This window comes from Notolepis coatsorum (genome assembly GCF_963971535.1).
Source record: "Notolepis coatsorum genome assembly, chromosome: 18".
NCBI classification, from domain to species: Eukaryota; Metazoa; Chordata; class Actinopteri; order Aulopiformes; family Paralepididae; genus Notolepis; species Notolepis coatsorum.
In genome coordinates this window covers 6,783,884-6,808,074 of record NC_140182.1, presented here as the reverse complement: position 1 = coordinate 6,808,074, position 24,191 = coordinate 6,783,884, and the positions used below count along the sequence as shown (strand labels likewise).

Sequence of the window (24,191 nt, the reverse complement as noted above, 5' to 3'; positions counted from 1 at the left end):
TGGATGGGAAGGAAACCAGAATGAACCCAGCATGCAGGAAATATTTCATTATTTATACAGGTAAAAAGTAGTCAGTAGTCATTAAACTAACCCTATACTCAGTAGTACAACTTATAGAGGGTTCCTGTCCTGCAGCAGAAATTAAATATATAGAATGTAAATAGAAAATAGAATAAAGATAAAAATTGGCTTGTAAAAGAAAATATTTATTAACAACCATAGAACAAGATGAGGTCGTGTGAATTATGAATTAATTACACCAGTGCACACAGTGGGAGGAAGCATTGTTTTCACTCCTGTCTGTGGTTCTGTCTGTGTGTGTGTCTATACCAGCCATAGCTCCTATAGTTCTGATCCAGTTTGGGTGAAATGTCGCACATATACTGTAGGCCAACAATTCTCAAATATTTTTCAAATCAGTCAATGACAAGTATTTTAATTTAATTAATTTCCACCATTGTCCATTGAAATCAATATCAAGGGTAAACATAAACGCACAAGGGTGATGCTACACAAAGCCTCAGCTCTGGTAATCAGCTCTCTGGCAACAGTTTACAATATGGAAATGACAGAGTGAACCTTGTAATGTAGTTGATACACCTATAAGCTTTGGGTTTACAAATCACTTCATTTCATACATAAAAATATACATTTATTTTCTTTTTACAATTCTACATTTTGTTACATTTCTTTGAGTAAAATGTGTCTCAATATAATACTGACTCGAGAGTCTCCAGTTTACAGTGTGGACTCTTCAGTCCAACAGAGAGCAGCTCCACTCCTGAATCCTGCAGCTTGTTCTCACTCAGGTCCAGCTCTCTCAGACTGGAGGAGGTAGAGCTGAGAACTGAGGCCAGAGCTTCACAGGATCTCTCTGAGAGTTCACAGCAACTCAGCCTGAATGAAGATGGATGGGAAGGAAACCAGAATGAACCCAGCATGCAGGAAATATTTCATTATTTAAACAGGTAAAAAGTAGTCAGTAAACTAACCCTAACACTCAGTAGAGCAACTGATTTACAGAGTTTCCTGTCCTGCAGCAGAAAGAAAAGATATATTATGTAAATAGAAAATAGAACGAAGATGATTTTTTTTTTTTTTTTAAACAATTCTTGGAAAACAAAGGATGAGAAAGTACATGAATATTAAGAAGGATTTATTAACAACCATAGAACAAGATGAGGTCGTGTGAATTATGAATTAATTACACCAGTGCACACAGTGGGAGGAAGCATTGTTTTCACTCCTGTCTGTGGTTCTGTCTGTGTGTCTGTCTGTACCAGCCATAGCTCCTACAGTTCTGATCCAGTTTGGGTGAAATGTCGCACATATACTGTAGGCCAACAATTCTCAAATATGTTTCAAATCAGTCAATGACAAGTATTTTAATTTAATTAATTTCCACCATTGTCCATTGAAATCAATATTAAGGGTAAACATAAACGCACAAGGGTGATGCTACACAAAGCCTCAGCTCTGGTAATCAGCTCTCTGGCAACAGTTTACAATATGGAAATGACAGAGTGAACCTTGTAATGTAGTTGATACACCTATAAGCTTTGGGTTTACAAATCACTTCATTTCATACATAAAAATATACATTTATTTTCTTTTTACAATTCTACATTTTGTTACATTTCTTTGAGTAAAATGTGTCTCAATATAATACTGACCCGAGAGTCTCCAGTGTACAGTGTGGACTCTTCAGTCCAACAGAGAGCAGCTTCACTCCTGAATCCTGCAGCTTGTTGTAACTCAGGTCCAGCTCTCTCAGACTGGAGGAGGTAGAGCTGAGAACTGAGGCCAGAGCTTCACAGGATCTCTCTGAGAGTTCACAGCTGTTCAGCCTGAATGAAGATGGATGGGAAGGAAACCAGAATGAACCCAGCATGCAGGAAATATTTCATTATTTAAACAGGTAGAAAGTAGTCAGTAAACTAACCCTAACACTCTATATTTTCTCCCATCCCAATTTCGTATCATCCAATTCTACCCTCCCCTGTCTCGAACGCTGTTTCTTGCCTCCCACAAGCCGGCTGTAATGTGGACTAAGTCATACATAGCACAAGTCCCCTCCGATACTCGAGGTAACAGCAGTCGCATCTTTTCACCTGCGCAGCTCGATCTCTCAGTGGCAAGGAGTAACGCGTGGGAGGCTCACGCTGCCCCCGACACTTCCTGATTCTACTGCACAGGCGCACCAACCGACCTGTAGGAGTCGCTGTCCACAACGCCCGATCCCCACCCATCAGTTTCCCACCCCCTAATACTGCCAATGTGTATTAGTACGGACGACCAGCTAAACTGAAAGCAATGTGGAGCGCTGGGTTCAAACAGGCGAGCCCAGCGTCTCCTGTATTCGTTGCGAGCGCCTTGCCCACTACGCCACGTAGCCGCTCCATTTAGTTAAATTTCTTTGAGTAAAATGTGTCTCAATATAATACTGACTCGAGAGTCTCCAGTTTACAGTGTGGACTCTTCAGTCCAACAGAGAGCAGCTCCACTCCTGAATCCTGCAGCTTGTTCTCACTCAGGTCCAGCTCTCTCAGACTGGAGGAGGTAGAGCTGAGAACTGAGGCCAGAGCTTCACAGGATCTCTCTGAGAGTTCACAGCAACTCAGCCTGAATGAAGATGGATGGGAAGGAAACCAGAATGAACCCAGCATGCAGGAAATATTTCATTATTTAAACAGGTAAAAAGTAGTCAGTAAACTAACCCTAACACTCAGTAGAGCAACTGATTTACAGAGTTTCCTGTCCTGCAGCAGAAAGAAAAGATATATTATGTAAATAGAAAATAGAACGAAGATGATTTTTATTTTTTTTTAAACAATTCTTGGAAAACAAAGGATGAGAAAGTACATGAATATTAAGAAGGATTTATTAACAACCATAGAACAAGATGAGGTCGTGTGAATTATGAATTAATTACACCAGTGCACACAGTGGGAGGAAGCATTGTTTTCACTCCTGTCTGTGGTTCTGTCTGTGTGTCTGTCTGTACCAGCCATAGCTCCTACAGTTCTGATCCAGTTTGGGTGAAATGTCGCACATATACTGTAGGCCAACAATTCTCAAATATGTTTCAAATCAGTCAATGACAAGTATTTTAATTTAATTAATTTCCACCATTGTCCATTGAAATCAATATTAAGGGTAAACATAAACGCACAAGGGTGATGCTACACAAAGCCTCAGCTCTGGTAATCAGCTCTCTGGCAACAGTTTACAATATGGAAATGACAGAGTGAACCTTGTAATGTAGTTGATACACCTATAAGCTTTGGGTTTACAAATCACTTCATTTCATACATAAAAATATACATTTATTTTCTTTTTACAATTCTACATTTTGTTACATTTCTTTGAGTAAAATGTGTCTCAATATAATACTGACCCGAGAGTCTCCAGTGTACAGTGTGGACTCTTCAGTCCAACAGAGAGCAGCTTCACTCCTGAATCCTGCAGCTTGTTGTAACTCAGGTCCAGCTCTCTCAGACTGGAGGAGGTAGAGCTGAGAACTGAGGCCAGAGCTTCACAGGATCTCTCTGAGAGTTCACAGCAACTCAGCCTGAATGAAGATGGATGGGAAGGAAACCAGAATGAACCCAGCATGCAGGAAATATTTCATTATTTAAACAGGTAAAAAGTAGTCAGTAAACTAACCCTAACACTCAGTAGAGCAACTGATTTACAGAGTTTCCTGTCCTGCAGCAGAAAGAAAAGATATATTATGTAAATAGAAAATAGAACGAAGATGATTTTTTTTTTTTTTTTAAACAATTCTTGGAAAACAAAGGATGAGAAAGTACATGAATATTAAGAAGGATTTATTAACAACCATAGAACAAGATGAGGTCGTGTGAATTATGAATTAATTACACCAGTGCACACAGTGGGAGGAAGCATTGTTTTCACTCCTGTCTGTGGTTCTGTCTGTGTGTCTGTCTGTACCAGCCATAGCTCCTACAGTTCTGATCCAGTTTGGGTGAAATGTCGCACATATACTGTAGGCCAACAATTCTCAAATATGTTTCAAATCAGTCAATGACAAGTATTTTAATTTAATTAATTTCCACCATTGTCCATTGAAATCAATATTAAGGGTAAACATAAACGCACAAGGGTGATGCTACACAAAGCCTCAGCTCTGGTAATCAGCTCTCTGGCAACAGTTTACAATATGGAAATGACAGAGTGAACCTTGTAATGTAGTTGATACACCTATAAGCTTTGGGTTTACAAATCACTTCATTTCATACATAAAAATATACATTTATTTTCTTTTTACAATTCTACATTTTGTTACATTTCTTTGAGTAAAATGTGTCTCAATATAATACTGACCCGAGAGTCTCCAGTGTACAGTGTGGACTCTTCAGTCCAACAGAGAGCAGCTTCACTCCTGAATCCTGCAGCTTGTTGTAACTCAGGTCCAGCTCTCTCAGACTGGAGGAGGTAGAGCTGAGAACTGAGGCCAGAGCTTCACAGGATCTCTCTGAGAGTTCACAGCAACTCAGCCTGAATGAAGATGGATGGGAAGGAAACCAGAATGAACCCAGCATGCAGGAAATATTTCATTATTTAAACAGGTAAAAAGTAGTCAGTAAACTAACCCTAACACTCAGTAGAGCAACTGATTTACAGAGTTTCCTGTCCTGCAGCAGAAAGAAAAGATATATTATGTAAATAGAAAATAGAACGAAGATGATTATTTTTTTTTTTTTAAACAATTCTTGGAAAACAAAGGATGAGAAAGTACATGAATATTAAGAAGGATTTATTAACAACCATAGAACAAGATGAGGTCGTGTGAATTATGAATTAATTACACCAGTGCACACAGTGGGAGGAAGCATTGTTTTCACTCCTGTCTGTGGTTCTGTCTGTGTGTCTGTCTGTACCAGCCATAGCTCCTACAGTTCTGATCCAGTTTGGGTGAAATGTCGCACATATACTGTAGGCCAACAATTCTCAAATATGTTTCAAATCAGTCAATGACAAGTATTTTAATTTAATTAATTTCCACCATTGTCCATTGAAATCAATATTAAGGGTAAACATAAACGCACAAGGGTGATGCTACACAAAGCCTCAGCTCTGGTAATCAGCTCTCTGGCAACAGTTTACAATATGGAAATGACAGAGAGAACCTTGTAATGTAGTTGATACACCTATAAGCTTTGGGTTTTAAAATAACTTAATTTCATATATACAAATATAAATTTATTTTCTTTTTACAATTCTACATTTTGTTAATTTTTTTTTATCCACTTTTTCTCCCATTTTCTATATTTTCTCCCATCCCAATTTCGTATCATCCAATTCAACTCTCCCCTGTCTCGAACGCTGTTTCTTGCCTCCCACAAGCCGGCTGCAATGTGGACTAAGTCATACAGAGCACAAGTCCCCTCCGGTACTTGAGGTAACAGCAGTCGCATCTTTTTCACCTGCGCAGCTCGATCTCTCAGTGGCGAGGAGTAACGCGTGGGAGGCTCACGCTGCCCCCGACACTTCCTGATTGTACTGCGCAGGCGCACCAACCAACCTGTAGGAGTCGCTGTCCACAACGCCTGATCCTCACCCATCAGTTTCCCACCCCCTAATACGGCCAATGTGTATTAGTGCGGACGACCAGCTAAACTGAAAGCAATGTGGAGCGCTGGGTTCAAACAGGCGAGCCCAGCGTCTCCAGTATTCGTGGCGAGCGCCTTGCCCACTACGCCACGTAGCCGCCCCATTTTGTTACATTTCTTTGAGTAAAATGTGTCTCAATATAATACTGACCAGAGTTTCTCCAGTGTACAGTGTGGACTCTTCAGTCCAGCAGAGAGCAGCTTCACTCCTGAATCCTGCAGGTTGTTGTAACTCAGGTTCAGCTCTCTCAGACTGGAGGAGGTAGAGCTGAGAACTGAGGCCAGAGCTTCACAGGATCTCTCTGAGAGTTTACAGTCCTTCAGCCTGAATGAAGATGGATGGGAAGGAAACCAGAATGAACCCAGCATGCAGGAAATATTTCATTATTTAAACAGGTAAAAAGTAGTCAGTAGTCATTAAACTAACCCTAACACTCAGTAGAGCAACTGATTTGTGACCTGTCTGTGTGTCTGTCTGTACCAGCCATAGCTCCTACAGTTCTGATCCAGTTTGGATGAAATGTCGCACATATCCTGTAGGCCAACAATTCTCAAATATGTTTCAAATCAGTCAACGACAAGTATTTTAGTATAAACACACAAGGGTGATGCTACACAAAGCTGTCTGTACCAGCCATAGCTTCTACAGTTCTGATCCAGTTTGGATGAAACTTAAGAAACGCACAATTCTCTAATATCTTTCAAATCCGTCAACGACAAGTATTTTATTTCATTACATATCCACCCCTGTCCATTCATACCTCTGGCCAAAGCACCAGATGCCCTGCCATAAACACATACAGCAAGCAAATGCAACAGGACATTCCCAGACTCAAATGCAACATTCCCTTTTTTAAACAAAACATCATGCACACAAAGAGCTATAGGACAACTCCATTCTCATCCGACCAGCTGATAAAGGTGGAGCTGTATTTGTCCCTCACACTACACTGACTACCAAGCAGAAGCCATGTGACAGCTGGAACCAGTACATGGCATGTATAGGTCGGTAGTACTGGGAAATTGAGCAACAGACCCAGTACATCCACTCGCAATATCATCAAACCGGTTATTGATGATGCTCTCAAATAAGACAAGAAGCACCTTTATTAGCCCCTGTAGGGAAATGCAGGTGTCAAAGCAGTAACAGCAATAAGAATAAGACAAAGGAGAGGTACAGGTGGGAATAAGAAACTAAATACAAATAAAATATATAGTAATAAGATCAAGTAAACACAGGGCTGCTTCCTCTTAAAATATCTTGAGTGAGTGACTAGGTGAAGCATATGAATACTCAATAATAATCAATGAATAATGAATAATATAAATATGTGTGTATGTACAGCCCACCTTGGTATAAATATACAGTCCTAACACTATATCCTAAGTCTACCCTGGTACAAATATGCATAACTCCATACTATCCCAGGTCTACAAATCTCTATCCTATGTCATGCTTTGGTATAAATATACAGAACATAACTCTATTCTAAGTCTGCCCCAGTTCAAATGTGTATACCTCTAACCTAAGCCTGGTACAAATATAACATACTATCTGGAGAATTATCCAGCGCCCTTCCTACAGAGATATTATTATTATTATCATTATTATAGTGGCACTTATTATACAAGTATTATTTATCATCTGGTGCCACCTAGTGGGCGTTTACTGCAACTGTGAGACGCCAGGGGACTGAGATGTGAACAGGTGAGGCTGAATCAGCGTCTGTGTGATGCACTATTTAAGAGACACACGTAGCCATAGGCCTGTAAGGTGAAAAGACCTGTGGGCGAACAGACTGGCCAACGGTACGTTGCATTGTATGCACCGTTTATTCGTAATTATCCTTTCATATGTATATCTAGTTGCTAACTAATGTCGTTTATTTCCTTTCCTTTTGTATAGGTAAATAATCTGTATCGACTGACAAGTACTGACTACTGCTGAATCGACTCTGAATCGACTCTATCGTCTACTACCAACTGCTACTAAATGCTACTAACTGACTGCTAGCTACCGGCTAACTACTGAATAATTGGCCACCTGGTGTTAATGGCACATACATTTTCTATAAGCACTGGATGTTTGGACATGGAGTCCGAATAAAACAGTTATTGCAAAGTCGGAATTGTTTCCTCTGGTTTATAGTCTCAGTCTTCGCCTACACCCTTTCCAATGGGGACATTTAGTTGACACATTGACTGTGACTGCTAGATAATTGGACAATTATTTACTGCACGCGCCCCGCTACAAGACGGGACGGACAGAACGCAGAAGGAAATGCCGCGTGAGATACCCCTCAACGTCAAGGTGGACCAGGACGGAGTGGATACACACAACGGGCACATGGAGAGGACGCAGTCAGCTCAAGGGAAGTGAAACGTTGATGTTGACTGCTTATTGGGTTGGAATCGCCGTATTCCGCCAACATGTTGGTTGCTTGAAGTGGTGGGGTCGCCAAATTCCATCCGATGCCAAATGCTAACTGCTAGCCACCAATGCTAACGCTGTTAGCCAAAGAATGCTAACACTGCTAGCCGTCAATGCTAAACGCTAGCCATTAGCCAATCAATGTTAACACTGTTAGCCAACCAATGCTAACACTGCTAGCCGCCAATGCTAACGCTGTTAGCCAAAGAATGCTAACACTGCTAGCCGCCAATGCTAAACGCTAGCCATTAGCCAACCAATGTTAACACTGTTAGCCAACCAATGCTAACACTGCTAGCCACCAATGCTAACGCTGTTAGCCAACCAATGCTAACACCGCTAGCCAACCAATGTTAACACTGTTAGCCAACCAATGCTAACACTGCTAGCCGTCAATGCTAACGCTGTTAGCCAAAGAATGCTAACACTGCTGGCCTCCAATGCTAGCTAAATAATATTGTTATTGACACCTATGCCTTGGCTGTGTCGAACCAAGCAACTACGTTGTTGCTCCAAACGCTGTGAACATTATCATTGACACCCTATGCCTTGGCTGTGTTGAACAAAGCAATTACATTGTTGCTCCAAACACTGTGAACATTATCAATGACACATCTATGCCTTGGCTGTGTTGAACTTTGCAATTATATTGTTGCTCCAAACGCCGTGAACGGTACTATTGATGAGCCGACCTAAAGTGACTATGTTTCATCCGACAGTCTTCAATTTGCTTGTCACGTCGTGAACTGTACTATTAATGAATTAACCAAAAGCTGTAACTGTGCTCACCAACTCTATCCTACTTGTTCACTCACATTGTGACCATTACCAGGTTTCAAGTGAGTGAAGCGAAATTACGTGACTCACTAAACGGCCCCGTCATTATCCCCTGCTGGGAGCAGTATCATTGTAATCACACTGCTACACGCCAACTGTACAACTGTGCAATCTGACCCCATTGTTTACTACTGCCTGCGACCAGTGACTCAGCCGCAAAAGGAGCTCCAGTTGGGGCAACGGCTGACTGGGACAAGCTGGAGGGTGTAGATGTGGAAGAGCTAAAGAAGAGGCGTACTGCGGCGCAAACAGCTTTCACAAGGAGAGCTAACCAGGTAGCTGACAATGTTGACACCGCATCGCCAGCGGAGCTGGTCAACGACAAGAAAGCTCTTCAAGTAGAGTTTGCTAAGCTCGTTGACACGAGGGGAGACTATGTTGGAGCATTGGAGGAGGCCGACGGAGCCGCACATGCTACCCTGATAGCCGACGCCACAGCGAAGAAAGACGCGAGCAAGCTGAGGAAAGCGGCACTGGAGAAGAAGATCTTCTCTGAGGTATTGTCCCGCTTCGTTCAGCCAGAGTTAGGCCCCCTTGAAGTCAGTGGCGGCCGGTGGGTGCTTCGCCACTAGGGGCGCTATACCAAACATTTTGCAAACATGTACAGTACCACGCAACAGACTCATGGCAAGACGTGAGCGATTCGACTCACGCTCACGGCAATGAATCGGTTCTTATGAACGAGTCGCTCAGCTGTTACTACAACAACACACAACCAGTCAAATAAAGTATAGTCTAGACTCTAATTCACAACTTGAAACACAATATATAAATAGAAAAGTTAGAAACAAAACTCGCCCCGTCTCCAAACACAGGCATATCTCTCCCTCTCTCCTTCTCTCTCTCACACACAGCGCGACGTGGAATCGATTCGTTACACAATCAGACCTATTATATACCAATAATAACTTCAGTATGAGTACAGGGCTGTACACATATTTTGCATATTGTTAAATGAGCCAAGGCTAGCTATTAAACTATCGATATGAATCGAAAATCTGGGACCCTGATGTAAACAAGACAAACGTCTTTCTCTGGTCTGCATCCCCTTAACAATTGTGTGTATTGAGCCGTACTGTATTGTACCCATTCTGCAATCTGTTAATAAAGTTCTCATTGATTCATTCATTCAAACATAGACGATATTGAACAAGCCATAATCCACGTATTTTCAATCCAAACGCGAGAGAGAGAGAGAGAGAGAGAGAGAGAGAGAGAGAGAGAGAGAGAGAGAGAGAGAGAGAGAGAGAGAGAGAGACTCACTGTTTAGTTGACACGTCCAGGGCAGGAGGGCTTGCCTTGATAAAGTAGTGTATCACTGTTGATGTATTCCAGACCACTGTCCACTGTGTCCAGACTGCATCCGCCATATAGCTTGTTAGCCAAGTGTTAGCTTGTTAGCAGCACCACACAACAGTCACAAGTACTTCATTCCTTTGTCCATTTCCGCTCGAACAGACTGCAAACTACCTGGCGTTCTATCGCCATGCTCTAAGACAAACTCTAACCTTAACCAACTTTGAAAGAGTGCCTAAGCTTAACAGTCTAAAGAACTTGCAGTCACGGCACGCTCTAAGACAAACAACCTAGGACCAACCTAGGAACCAACGTAGGAATAAGCTAGAATTGGAACATTAGAAATTGGATTCGGCCAATCAGAGATCGTCTCTGTGAAATTCTGCTACGGAAAAAAATACTAGCGTCGGCCAATCACAGAGCGTCTCCGCGAAATGCGGCTACAGAAATTCTTGACGCTACTGGCTAGACCGCTTCAAATCGCGCCCGGATTCCAACATAATAGTCATATTTCAACGCACAACGCGTTATGCACTGATTGGCTGTGACGGATACAGCGATCAAACTGTGACGCGCACTCAGAGCGCTGTCGCGTCTAGCCCGGGCCGAGAAATACGAAAAAATAAAAAAAATAAAAAAAACGTGATGTCACTTCCTGCTCAGGAAAACGAGTGTTTTTTTTATTTGAGATAATAACGTTATATTGTGCATTGGAAATACAAACATACTTAAAATGAGTAAATATTATTCATTTTAAACATATTATTTTTATTTAAACAATATTATTTATATGGCTATAAAACAAAAAACGAAAAAGTTTTATTTTCTTCTTCTGTGATTTAACAGCAGGTGGGTCGGCGCCCTTGCACCCCTAGTGGCAGAGCCGTCACTGCTTGAAGTGGAGTTCGAGGAGGCCTTGGAAGAGACAAAGAGACTCAGCACCCAATGGGCACCCAAAGACAAAAGAGCGTTGGAGGGGAACAAATTGGAGAGGAGACTCAACGCCTTCGAACAGATGGTGAGAGAGTGGAGATACTTTCTTCCAACTCCCAACATAGCTGAATTGGGGAAGCGGTACAGGCACCTAGACGAGGAAAGAGCAGCACTAATGGACAGGTGGTCGACCCTCCTAGAGCCTGGAGGAAAGGGCGGCGTTGAGCTGGACGATGAGGATGAAGAGGAGGAAAAGGTACACAACGTTGAAAGGAATGGCGACGTGACCAGCCCACCTGGCATCGCCAGGGACGCTCCTCAACATGCCACTGAAGCTGACCCCTCCCCGTCCGCCGACGATAAAGGTGCGGTTGCTCATGCCCATTCACCTCCCCAGTGTAACAGCGGTCAAGCAGAGGGCGCTTATGGAAGCCCTCCCTTGCCTCCCGGCAGCCATGGGGAGGCTTCCAACGCCGTCCATCTCCAGTATGGAGTAGGGACCGCAGGAAATGGGCCTCTCCATCATGTTGGAAGGCAATCACCCTCACGGGTAAGACAACCCGGCAGGGAACCCCATTTCAGTTCATCCGTCACCATCTATATTCATGCCAACCCCACTGACACGCCTCAGTCACGAGGTGACCGCGCCATGCCACCAAGTGATGAGGGCGCAACGCAGGAAGGTCTCGCTCACCACAGAGACCACCAGGGGGCCCGACCTAGGATTAAGCTCGCCGCCATCAATCTACCCAAATTCTGTGGAGACAGAAGGACCTATTGGCTCTGGCGGGATAACTGGGAGGACCTCCAGGCGCTGGCAGAACCCTCAGGTTTACCAGTGTGTAAACTGTATCACCTACTGGACAGTGTGGAAGAGCCACTGAGGAAGAAGCTTGGGCTGGATCACTGCAGAACCGCGGATGACATCTTCAGGCTCCTAGACAACCGCTTTGGGGACAGGAGCGTGACCGCAAGCCTGATCCTCAAGGACCTGGAAGAAGTGCCTGCTGTGCGAAGCAACAAGCCTAGGCTGATGATAGACCTGGTCCAGGCAGTGGAAACCGCACTGTATGACCTGAAGGACCTTGGAATGGAGGATGTTATCAAGAACCACTTAACTGTCGCCGCCATAGAGAGGAAGCTGCCTATAGGCATGAGAGAGAAGTGGATCTCCTACGAGCGTGACCCCAAAAATGGCGTCACGCCCAGAAGCTACTTCGACAGGCTCTTGTCATTCCTGAAAGGACAGGAAAGGATCCTCGAGAGGCTAGCACAGCTGGAGATCGAAACCACCCACGCTGGCGATAGACCAACCCAGCGTGAGAGGCTGAGCGGCAGGGGCGGACCTAGCCCATTTGGCGCCCTAGGCGAGATTCACCACTGCATTTTTTTTATTTTATTTATTTTTTGGCTTTTTTCTTCATAGTTCTCTAACGTTAGTCTTTCTTTCCTCAACGTTCAATTCTATAAACACTTGACCGATACCCATCAATGCACAGCGCTCTAGCATGTTCTGACTGTGAACACCTAAAGCTGAGGCTCAGACCGACCGACCGTTTTAGAATTTTTTTAATGTAAAAATAATGGTTGCAGATATAGAGGGGAGCGCCAAAACTGCATATATCGCCTGTAGGAAGGTCCGCCCCAGAGGTAGTGAAAGACAGTCATTCACCAGAACAACAGTAAGTGATGTCAGGAGGGAGTCCCAGAGGGACCCGTGCACCATGTGTGGAGACAAAGCACATGGAGGAAGACTTTATTTCTGCCCGGCCTTCAAGAAGGCTCCATTGATGGAGAAGAGAGCCCAGGTGAAAAAGGCAGGGATGTGTGCCAAATGTCTCGATTATCACGGGGTTGACAGCGGGTGCAGGGAGAGATTCTTCTGCCATGAGGAAGAGTGTGTGGAAGAGGACGGCCCTGTCGAGCATCATTTCCTCCTCTGCCCTAAGACGCAAGGGAGGAGTGAAGCAACTGAGGAGCCTAGAGCTATGGGGGGACCCCAAGGCCTGACAGAGAAGCAGGAGGAAGTCATCGCTGGGTTTGTGCTCCAAATGGAAGCATTCAAAAAGGCCTTCACGAACAAAACGACCTCCAAAGTGTGCGCCGGCAAGAGCCTGGTGGACAAAAGTGGCTTAAGAGAATACCCAGTCCTGATGATGCTCGTGGATGTCACCACAAGGGGAGGAGGCTGTGTGGGTGCCTTGATCGAGACCATCGACCTGCTCATCAGCACCCGGGAAGGTCGCTTAGTCCCACAAAGAGTGGGGAGAGTCTGCAATCTGGTGCTGTGGGACGGCCCGCTGGGCAAGATTGTGAGTGGTGCGCATCCGGACCTCTTTGAGGAGGTAAAGTTGATGGCACGCCAGTCATTGACCCACTTTGCGCACTCCATGGGGACAATGGCCATCGGAGTGAAGAAGCAACCAGCGTCACTCCCTAATGACCACAGGTTCTCAAAATCAGCACTCCTGAGAAGGGAGAAAGCCTCAGAAGGGACCTCGCATGGCGTTGAGCCTACACCAGACAGGCCCAGTCTGGTCAAGGTGGGAGGCGTAACGCCACAGAAGCCAAACCAAAGACATTGGTCCAAAAACGCCCCAAGAGGGACCCCGAGTGGAAAGGAGCCTACACCAGGCAGACCCGGTCTGGTCAAGGTGAGAGGCGTAACGCCACGGAGGCGAGACCAAAGACACTGGCCCAAAAGTACCTCAAGAGGGGCCTCAAGTGGAAGGAAGCCCACACCAGGCAGGTCCGGTCCTGCAAAATGGGATGCATTGACGGGCAAGGAACGCCAAAACACGTCCGATGAACTATGCCTGGCTGGGCAGGAAGGAGAAGCCCACAGGGCCAACCACGAGGGCATTGCTGAAACCCTCTCACAATTGAGGAACAATGACCGAATCAAGGACGTCGAAAGTCGCCTGTTTCTGGCACAAAGAAGGACGTCGAAAGTCGCCTGTTTCTGGCGCAATTGAGGACGCCGAAAGTCGCCTGTTTCTGGCACAATGAAGGACGTCGAAAGTCGCCTGTTTCTGGCACAAAGAAGGACGTCGAAAGTCGCCTGTTTCTGGCGCAATTGAGGATGCCGAAAGTTGCCTGTTTCTGGCACAATGAAGGACGTCGAAAGTCGCCTGTTTCTGGCACAAGGAAGGACGTCGAAAGTCGCCTGTTTCTGGCGCAATTGAGGACGCCGAGGATTGCCTGTTTCTGGCACGATTGAGGACGTCGTGGATTGCCTGTTTCTGGCACAACTGAGGACGTCGAGAATCGCCCGTTGCCGACATAACTTACGTAGATTTCACGGACGCCGTTTGAGCTACCACTGTAGATAGAACGAGAGTTGTATCTTTTGTTTCCCTTTAAATATAAGTCCATTTGTATGGGTAGGACAATTTGTATGGTTTGGGTAGTTTTCTGAGCCCTTACGGCCAGAATACTAGGTGGGAGGTGGAGAATTATCCAGCGCCCTTCCTACAGAGATATTATTATTATTATTATCATTATTATAGTGGCACTTATTATACAAGTATTATTTATCATCTGGTGCCACCTAGTGGGCGTTTACTGCAACTGTGAGACGCCAGGGGACTGAGATGTGAACAGGTGAGGCTGAATCAGCGTCTGTGTGACGCACTATTTAAGAGACACACATAGCCATAGGTAGGGCTGGGCGATAAAATGATAACAATAACTATCGCGATAAATTATTTCCTCGAAATAAACATGAAACGTGGTCGCAAAGTTTCGAAATATCGATTTTTCAAGCTTGGATATGAGCACACGCACTAACAACCAATCAGTGAAGGAGATGGCCGATAGCGGAAGGAGACCCGGAAGGAGGCGCGGAGGTAGGAGTCAGTAAACAAGGCTGGCTATGGCTAATTAGCTTGCACAGCGCTATTTTACAGTTTACCTGCCGAGTTGGTGTGTGTTTTGAATTCTGAGGGTAACTGTTATAGTAGTGTGGGGTATACGGTGGACGTCGTTGCAATGAATTGGGCGGAACAGAGTATTTTAGGGTAATTTTTAGTACATTGTCATGAGATACTCCGCTCGGAAACGAGGCTGGCTATGGCTAATTAGCTTGCACAGCGCTATTTTACAGGTTACCTGCCGAGTTGGTGTGTGTTTTGAATTCTGAGGGTAACTGTTATAGTAGTGTGGGGTATACGGTGGACGTCGTTGCAATGAATTGGGCGGAACAGAGTATTTTAGGGTCATTTTTTGTACATTGTCATGAGATACTCTGCTTGCTTTGGCTAACTGCTAACGTGCGCAGACTGATGACGACATCAACTCGACTCTCGAGACATTCACAGCAGCAAAACAAGCCAGCCCGCATATCGGCGCCGGGCATAATAAGTTAATTAAACTTGACAGACATTATATCGACGATAATTATCGATATCGAGTTATATGAAAATAATTTTATAATTCTATCGCGATAACATTTTTGGTCATATCGCCCAGCCCTAGCCATAGGCCTGTAAGGTGAAAAGCCCTGTGGGCGAACAGACTGGCCAACGGTACGTTGCATTGTATGCACCGTTTATTCGTAATTATCCTTTCATATGTATATCTAGTTGGTAACTAATGTTGTTTATTTCCTTTCCTTTTGTATAGGTAAATAATCTGTATCGACTGACAAGTACTGACTACTGCTGAATCGACTCTGAATCAACTCTATCGTCTACTACCAACTGCTACTAAATGCTACTAACTGACTGCTAGCTACTGAATAATTGGCCACCTGGTGTTAATGGCACATACATTTTCTATAAGCACTGGATGTTTGGACATGGAGTCAGAATAAAACAGTTATTGCAAAGTCGGAATTGTTTCCTCTGGTTTATAGTCTCAGTCTTCGCCTACACCCTTTCCAATGGGGACATTTAGTTGACACATTGACTGTGACTGCTAGATAATTGGACACTATCCTTGGTCTATTACTGGCACAATATTATATATAACTAACCTAAGTCTATCCTGTGCAAATATACAGTACTCCATACTAAGTCAACCCCAATTTAGTATTTACTCCCACAAATCCACAGGAACAAAACCCAGCCTAATTCACTAACATTCTCGTAAGTTTCCTCATAAGAAGTTCGAATTTGCATACAGAAATGCCCAGCCAGCTACTTATGAGGGCATGAAGGACCGTGTGCAAACATATTCAATGGCTCCTTATATCGGAAAGGAGAGATTTGCGAATTAATTAATAGTATTTATTATTATTATAATTATATAAATCCAATACATCTCCCTGCTACACCTATTAACCTTGTTCTAATAATAATAATAATAATAATAATAATAATAATAATAATTCATTTAATTTATATAGCGCTTCTCAGTAACCCGAAGTTGCTGACAGTAGTCGGGAGCAAGAGTACAAACAAAGAAACGAAAGCAAAGAAACAAAAATAAAGAAACAACAAAGAAACAAAAACAAAAGGAACATGAGACCATGGGGGGAACAGGGGAGACAGCATGAAAGCACAAAAAAGACTAGAGACAGACATCAATCAGGTTGGAGGGGGGGGTTGAAGGGTGGGGGGGTTGAAGGCAAGGGAGAACAGGTGGGTTTTGAGGCGAGCTTTGAAGGTGGAGAGTGTAGGGGAGTCTCTGATGGACTGGGGGAGGGAGTTCCAGAGTCGGGGTGCAGTTCTACCTGTATATATACCTCCTACACCTCTTAACCTTGTTCTACCTGTATATCTACCTGCTACACCTTTCAAACTTGTTCTACCTATATAGATGGAGTTGAGTGGGGATAGGGGGAGGGGTTGATATTACTGGTCACACCTCAGCCTCCGGAGAAGAGGTCTTGAGAAATTCACTGTATAATAAGTTACTAAACTCCAACCCACACATTAGACCAAAACAAAAAATGTAAACAAAGTACAATACCAAACAGGGCTATTTTCCTAGAGGTCGCTATTTTCCTAGAGGTCGCTATTTAAAATTGTTTTCATAAATTTCTTTTAGAATTTAATCAAGGGAATATTACCTAGACATTATCTAAACAGCACACCTAATTATCTAGAATAGATAGTATCTAGACAGAACACTAAATGATCTAGATACTACAGAACACTTACCGAGCTGTTAATTATCTAGATATTATCTAGACAGAACTATTCATTATCTAAATATGACAGAATACTTACTGAGCTTTACTGCAGGCTTTGACCATTGGCAGCCGTCCCAGAAGAGCCTCCTCTGATGCACCATATGTCCTCAGGTCGAACACATCCAGTTTATTTTCTGATGTCAGGCAGAAATGGCCACTTTTATTCAGCAGACAGATCATTTACAAAAAGCAATCACCACTAGAGTCTCTCCACCTACTGTACATCAGGATCAATTCATTTAGAATTAATATTTAATTTACCAGTTTCAATGGGTCCAGATGCTTTGGAAGTTGATCCTGTCTCATCCCTGACTGCTGGAGAACAAATAAGACAAAATAAGTAACTAAGAACACATCTACACAGAACAGAGAAGACAGCTGGAACACATCTACACAGAACAGAGAAGACAGCTGGAACACATCTACACAGAACAGAGAAGACAGCTGGAACACATCTACACAGAACAGAGAAGACAGCTGGAACACATCTACACAGAACAGAGAAGACAGCTGGAACACATCTACATAGAACAGAGAAGACAGCTGGAACACATCTAGACAGAACAGAGAAGACAGCTGGAACACATCTACACAGAACAGAGAAGACAGCTGGAACACATCTACACAGAACAGAGACGACAGCTGGAACATATCTACACAGAACAGAAAAAACAGCTGGAACACATCTACACAGAACAGAGAAGACAGCCGGAACACATCTACACAGAACAGAGAAGACAGCTGGAACACATCTAGACAGAACAGAGAAGACAACTGGAACACATCTACACAGAACAGAGAGGACAGCTGGAACACATCTACACAGAACAGAGAAGACAGCTGGAACACATCTACACAGAACAGAGAAGACAGCTGGAACACATCTACACAGAACAGAGAAGACAGCTGGAACACATCTACACAGAACAGAGAAGACAATTATTTATAAAATGTCTTGCTAATAATGTCCCACCATCAAACTATATTTTTTGTTTGTAACATATAGCTATTATCTTATAAATGACAAGTTATTGCAAAACTGATCAGGCAGAAATGGCCACTTTTATTCAGCATACAGATCATTTACAAATATCAAAACCCACCACTAGAGTCTCTCCACCTACTGTACATCAGGATCAATTCATTTAGAATTAATATTTAATTTACCAGTTTCAATGGGTCCAGATGCTTTGGAGGTTGATCCTGTGTCATCCCTGCCTGCTGGAGAACAAATAAGACAAAATAAGTAAGAACACATCTACACAGAACAGAGAAGACAGCTGGAACACATCTACACAGAACAGAGAAGACAGCTGGAACACATCTACACAGAACAGAGAAGACAGCTGGAACACATCTACACAGAACAGAGAAGACACCTGGAACACATCTACACAGAACAGAGAAGACAGCTGGAACACATCTACACAGAACAGAGAAGACAGCTGGAACACATCTACACAGAACAGAGAAGACAGCTGGAACTCATCTAGACAGGCTGACAAGAATACCTGTTTTTAGCTCTGCCGCCAGATCTTTCCTGCCAACCAGCTTCAGTATCATCTCTGTAGTCTTCAGAGCTCCATCAGGACCATAGTTCTCCACCATCAACTCCACCAAAGCGTATCTGATAGCGTTCTCTAGCCGGCATGTTGGGATGGGAATGTAGCCATGTCCTTCATCGTTCAAATAAAACCTGAACCCCACCAGCTGCTCCTCCTTCAACTCATTCAGAATGATGATGAGTTGATGTTTTACCATTGTTGATCACTGGAGAAACAGAACAGAGCTTGTAAATGTTCTCATCTTGAGACCCAAACTGAGTCAATTCAGTATTGAGAGTGTGGGATAACACCATTTAGATAGGAATAGAGTCCAATGACTTACTCAGTTAGTAAAGTTTATTAACCAGATCAATCAAATCATTACAACAATAGAGAATGTGGCTGGAGATCTCACCTAAACAGACCAGCTCCGTCAGTCAGGTAAAAAGATCCCGCTCCCCAGTTGGGGGAGCGATTAAGTACCAGGTGAACAAAGGGGGAGGTTTGGAAGGGAGGGGGTGTTGTTTACAAACAGGTTAAGAGGTATTGGCGATATATTCCACAAGAGCTCTTTCATTCATTCTAATTTGTTGTGTCAATTTCAAAGCTATTTTCTATCAACAATGCAGTCATTAGAAGTGTGCATGTTTGTTTGAATTATGACCAAGATGCATAATCTTAATTAATTAATTGGGCAATCAATAATTAGAATCTGAATATATACTATGAGTAAAGTATAGTAAACAGTATACACAGGTGCAGTATACACAAGGTACCATAACTGGCATGATATACCTCATACATCATGATATACGTTGTTATACATTGTAGTCTGTGGTGGTAAGAGTCAGACACACTTAGTAGGGTCTATAGATAAATACATTATATAGTTAATACCTGGCTTATATGTTATGAGTCTATACAGTAGATAAAGACATTATATAGTTAATACCTGGTGTAGTGTATTTTTGGTTATTAAACAGTAAACAGCACAAATTGTTATTAAGAAACAATATGGACAGAATGCCAGACAAAGATGTCGATTGCAGGAGCTCTGAGAAGCATTCACCCCAATCAATACTGACTGACCAAGAAGAACCTGATCACAATCCAGTTATAATGTAATTAACAATTGAGTGAGGAACACACACACACACACACACACACTAGACACAGGTGACACCCACTTAGACACACATACACGAAACTAAAACTATTGAAGACCCACATACCGGTGGAACAAGGTTACACTCCACACAGGAGCCATAATGAGTGAATTACCATGTTAATGTCTAGAACAAAAGTCAGCCTTTGTGATCAAATAAATGTATTGTCATTATGCTATGTTGACTAGTCGACTCCTGTACTAGGTACGGGGGTCGAGAAAGTGTTTAAATACTGAGCAGTCTCGACACCACGGAACACTGGACAGAACCAAGTTGTCTGTGTCATTCTGAGAGATTACTTGTATCCTGTGAATTTGCTGTATTCTACCACTGATGCCCTGCTGAATAAATCGACTGAGAACCTGAAGCCATTGACTTTCAACTTGTATCCAGCATGAATGAATGAATGAATGAATGAATGAATGAATGAATGAATGAATGAATGAATGAATGAATGAATGAATGAATGAATGAATGAATGAATGAATGAATGAATGAATGAATGAAAACTTTATTTAACAGATTGCAGAATGGGTACAATACAGTACGGCTCAATACACACAATTGTTAAGGGGATGCAGACCAGAGAAAGACGTTTGTCTTGTTTACATCAGGGTCCCCCATTTTCAATTCATATTGACATTTATGTCATACTCAACATACATGACATTTATGGCATAGGGACATACAGGTATTTAGTACTGTTACATTTGTGACATATACAATATTCAAATATACAGTACTGTTACCCATAGATCCTGACAGAGTATATACATATGATGGGGAGGGGACTGTACATTAGGAGGGGGTGGGTGGGTGGGAGAGAAATATACATACGGTGGGGAGGAGACTGTACATTTGGAGAGTGTGGGTGGGTGGGAGAGAAATATACATACGGCGGGGAGAGAATAATATTCTCATATTATATACATGCAGTGGGGAGGAGACTGTCTATCAGGAGGGGGTGGGGGTGAGGGGTTTGGACATTTACGGTGGCCAGTTTCGAATTGCAGCCTCCCGTAGGTGCTCTTTAAGAGCGGTTTTGAATGTGGCTTTGAATTACAGCTTTGGGTAGGGTGTTCCACATTGATGTGGCATAATTGCGAAATGTGTTTAGTCCCTTGTTTGAGCCGAATCTGGGTTTAACATGATTTGTTGAGCTTCCTCTGGTGTTGTGGTTGTGGTATTCACTGACCTTTGGGAAGTATTTTGACATGTACATGGGTACCTTAGTCGTATAGTGTATCTTCTAGACCAGGCCCATTGCAAGTTGCTGTACTCTGTTGTCTACTCTAAGCCATCCTAGGTAGTCAAAGTGGGCAGGGGTGAGGTGGGTTCTAGGAGTAAGGTCAAGTAGTAGTCTGACCAGTTTGTTTTGTGATGTTTGTAATCTTGTTTTAGCGCCTTTGAGGTGCTTTGGTACCATGAGGTGCAAGCATAGTCATAGTACCCTTGAATGAGTGCTCCTGCCAGAGTCTTCAGGGTATTCTTGTTTACCAGAGAGGAGATCCGGTACAAAGAATATAGAATAGAAGAATACTTTTAATTGTCATTGCACACAAGTATACAACAAAATTTCAGGGGAGCTCCCACATGACCGTAGTAGTACAACCATACTACACATAACATAACACTGTACAGATAACAGAAATATTTTAAAGTGCACGATGAGCGGTAAACATAATAGTTATCAGTTATCAAGTCCAGGTAAAGTGCATGGTGCACGTGAGGGGACAGTCAATGAGAGTTTAGCAGTCTGACTGCTTGGGGGGAAAAGCTGTTTGTAAATCTTGAGCTCTTATAGCATTTATGGACCGGTAATTCCTCCCTGAGGGAAGGCGCTGAAAGAGGTGATGTGCTGGGTGAGAGTGAGACTGGTCCTTGATGATACACTTGGAGCGGTGGAGGCAGCGGGAGGTGAAGACGGAGGTGATGTTTGGTAGAGTAGTCCCGACGATCCTGCCTGCCGCCTTCACCACCCTCTGCGGAGCCTCTTGCTCTGCCTTTGTGCAGCTGGAGAACCACACAGACACACCGTAGGTCAGCACACTCTCAACCGCACAATGATAGAAGTTGACAAGGAGATTTGGTGGCAGGCCAGCCTGCTTCAGCTTCCTTAGGTAGTATAGGTGTTGCTGAGCTTTCCCGATCACTGAGGCGATGTTGGTGCTCCAGGACAGGGTCTCACTCACACTGAGACCCAGGAACTTGAACTCTGTGACCCTCTCCACTGCTTCGTTGTTGGTGAGCAGAGGGGAGTGGGTATATCAGGGCTGTACGCTAAGCTTTTTCACTAGGGGCACACTTGCCCCTAAATGAGAAATTTAGGGGCAAACAATATTTTTTAGGGGCACATTTTTAAATAACTATTTTACCATTATAGTAGGGCCTCTAAATGATATCGTGATATTTTGACATTTCCTCTAAAGCACTTAAAAATGCTTGATTTAACCCTTTGATGTATACAGTCACGCCAATATGATGCTTATAATAAGTCCCTGCAACATATGTTTGCATTATTAAACCATGAAGATGCTTTAAAAAATAATTTAATGAAAATGTACTAAGAGTAGTCTACTGACACACTAATAAAAAAAATTATTTACATCTAAGACAATTTATATAAAAACTCTTGGGTGCCTTTTACACAGTACTGTGTTTTCTATCCACTTTAGCCAAACACACACACACACACACACATATATATATATATATATATATATATATATATATATATATATATATATATATATATATATATATATATATATATATATATATATATATATATATATATATATATATATATATATATATATATATATATATATATATACACACACACTACTGTGAGAAAATAATAATCACACAGACTTAATGATTTTAGAATATTTCAGATAATGAAATTAAATGTTTATATCATCAACTATCCAGTTAGTATTTATACTGTGTGTAACATTTGGCTACTTTAAATCATTGAATGTAGAGAGAGAGCGAGAGAGCGAGAGCGAGAGAGAGAGAGAGAGAGAGAGAGAGGAGAGAGAGAGAGCGAGAGAGAGAGAGAGAGAGAGAGGGGGCGAGAACGAACAAGAGAGCCAGCCCCCCCCTTCGCGTTTTGATAGTCTAAGCTGCCGTAGGTGATGACGTCACACTCGAATGTAAACAGGAAGAGATGGAGACACACGGAGATGGAAATTCAATGATATACAGAAATGAATAACCAATAAATATGAAGTTATGTTTAAACTTCTGTTGTCAAGCGTTGTCAATATAACCCACCCCTTTCCTCACGAATGGAACTAGTCTTGTGGAGTCCGCTTTGACCGTTTTCCAGGGTTAGCAGAGATCGCTAGTTAGCTTAGCATAATCCTAATGGTAACCTTGGTTAGAAGCTACCGTTAGCTCATTGCTCGTGTCAATTAAATTGCATGTTATTAAAGGTCCGCGCTGGTCTGTCTAATGAAATTACAACCGCAACATTATATTGCACTGTACAGCCCTGGTTGTAGGCTAATGTTTTACTACAATTTGTATGGATTAATTTAGGAGTGAAATGCGAATGAAGGGTTGAAATCACCACTCGCAAGCTTGCCCCCAGATATTATTTTAAACTCGCACGGACCAAATTAGGGGGAAATTTGCGATCATATCATCGCAGTGTACAGGCCTGTATATGGGACTATACTATAGATAAAGTCATTATATAGTTAATACCTGGCTTATATGTTATGGGTCTATAAAGACATTATATAGTTAATACCTGGCTTATATGTTATGGGTCTATACTATAGAGAAAGACATTATATAGTTAATACCTGGCTTATATGTTATGGGTCTATACTATAGAAAAATACATTATATAGTTAATACCTGGCTTATATGTTATGGGTCTATACTATAGAGAAAGACATTATATAGTTAATACCTGGCGTATATGTTATGGGTCTATAAAGACATATAGTTAATACCTGGCTTATATGTTATTGGTCTATAAAGACATTATATAGTTAATACCTGGCTTATATGTTATGGGTCTATAGAGAAAGACATTACAGTATATAGTTAAACCTGTTTTATATGTAATGGGTCTAAAAGAAACACATTATAGTAGAAGTATAAAGTATTTTCATTGTTCTAGATGAATAAAGTACTTTCATTATTCTAGATGAATAAAGTCTTTACTATTCTAGATGTATAAGGTATTTATTATTC

The 24,191-nt window shown here is 42.6% G+C and overlaps 1 protein-coding gene across 6 annotated transcripts in view; it reads right to left on the bottom strand.

Moving 5' to 3' along the window:
- LOC311244917 (uncharacterized protein) overlaps window positions 1-24,191 on the bottom strand; it is a 71,541-nt gene that overhangs the window by 13,748 nt on the left and 33,602 nt on the right. For 4 of the 6 annotated variants that reach the window (XR_014620722.1, XR_014620723.1, XR_014620726.1 and 1 more), the window contains exons 2-11: window positions 18,781-19,039; window positions 18,437-18,490; window positions 17,531-17,584; window positions 17,307-17,403; window positions 5,788-5,961; window positions 4,348-4,521; window positions 3,398-3,571; window positions 2,449-2,622; window positions 1,674-1,847; window positions 724-897 (exon numbers count right to left, since the gene is read on the bottom strand). Coding sequence is in view for 1 of the 6 variants with exons in the window: in XM_084334612.1 (XP_084190738.1) it covers window positions 724-897; window positions 1,674-1,847; window positions 2,449-2,622; window positions 3,398-3,571; window positions 4,348-4,521; window positions 5,788-5,961; window positions 17,307-17,403; window positions 17,531-17,584; window positions 18,437-18,490; window positions 18,781-19,030 (1,499 nt within the window). In the remaining 5 variants the exon portion in view is untranslated. The remainder of the gene's footprint in view (window positions 1-723; window positions 898-1,673; window positions 1,848-2,448; window positions 2,623-3,397; window positions 3,572-4,347; window positions 4,522-5,787; window positions 5,962-17,306; window positions 17,404-17,530; window positions 17,585-18,436; window positions 18,491-18,780; window positions 19,040-24,191) is intronic. The other 2 variants (XR_014620725.1, XR_014620724.1) reach the window with 2 other exon arrangements.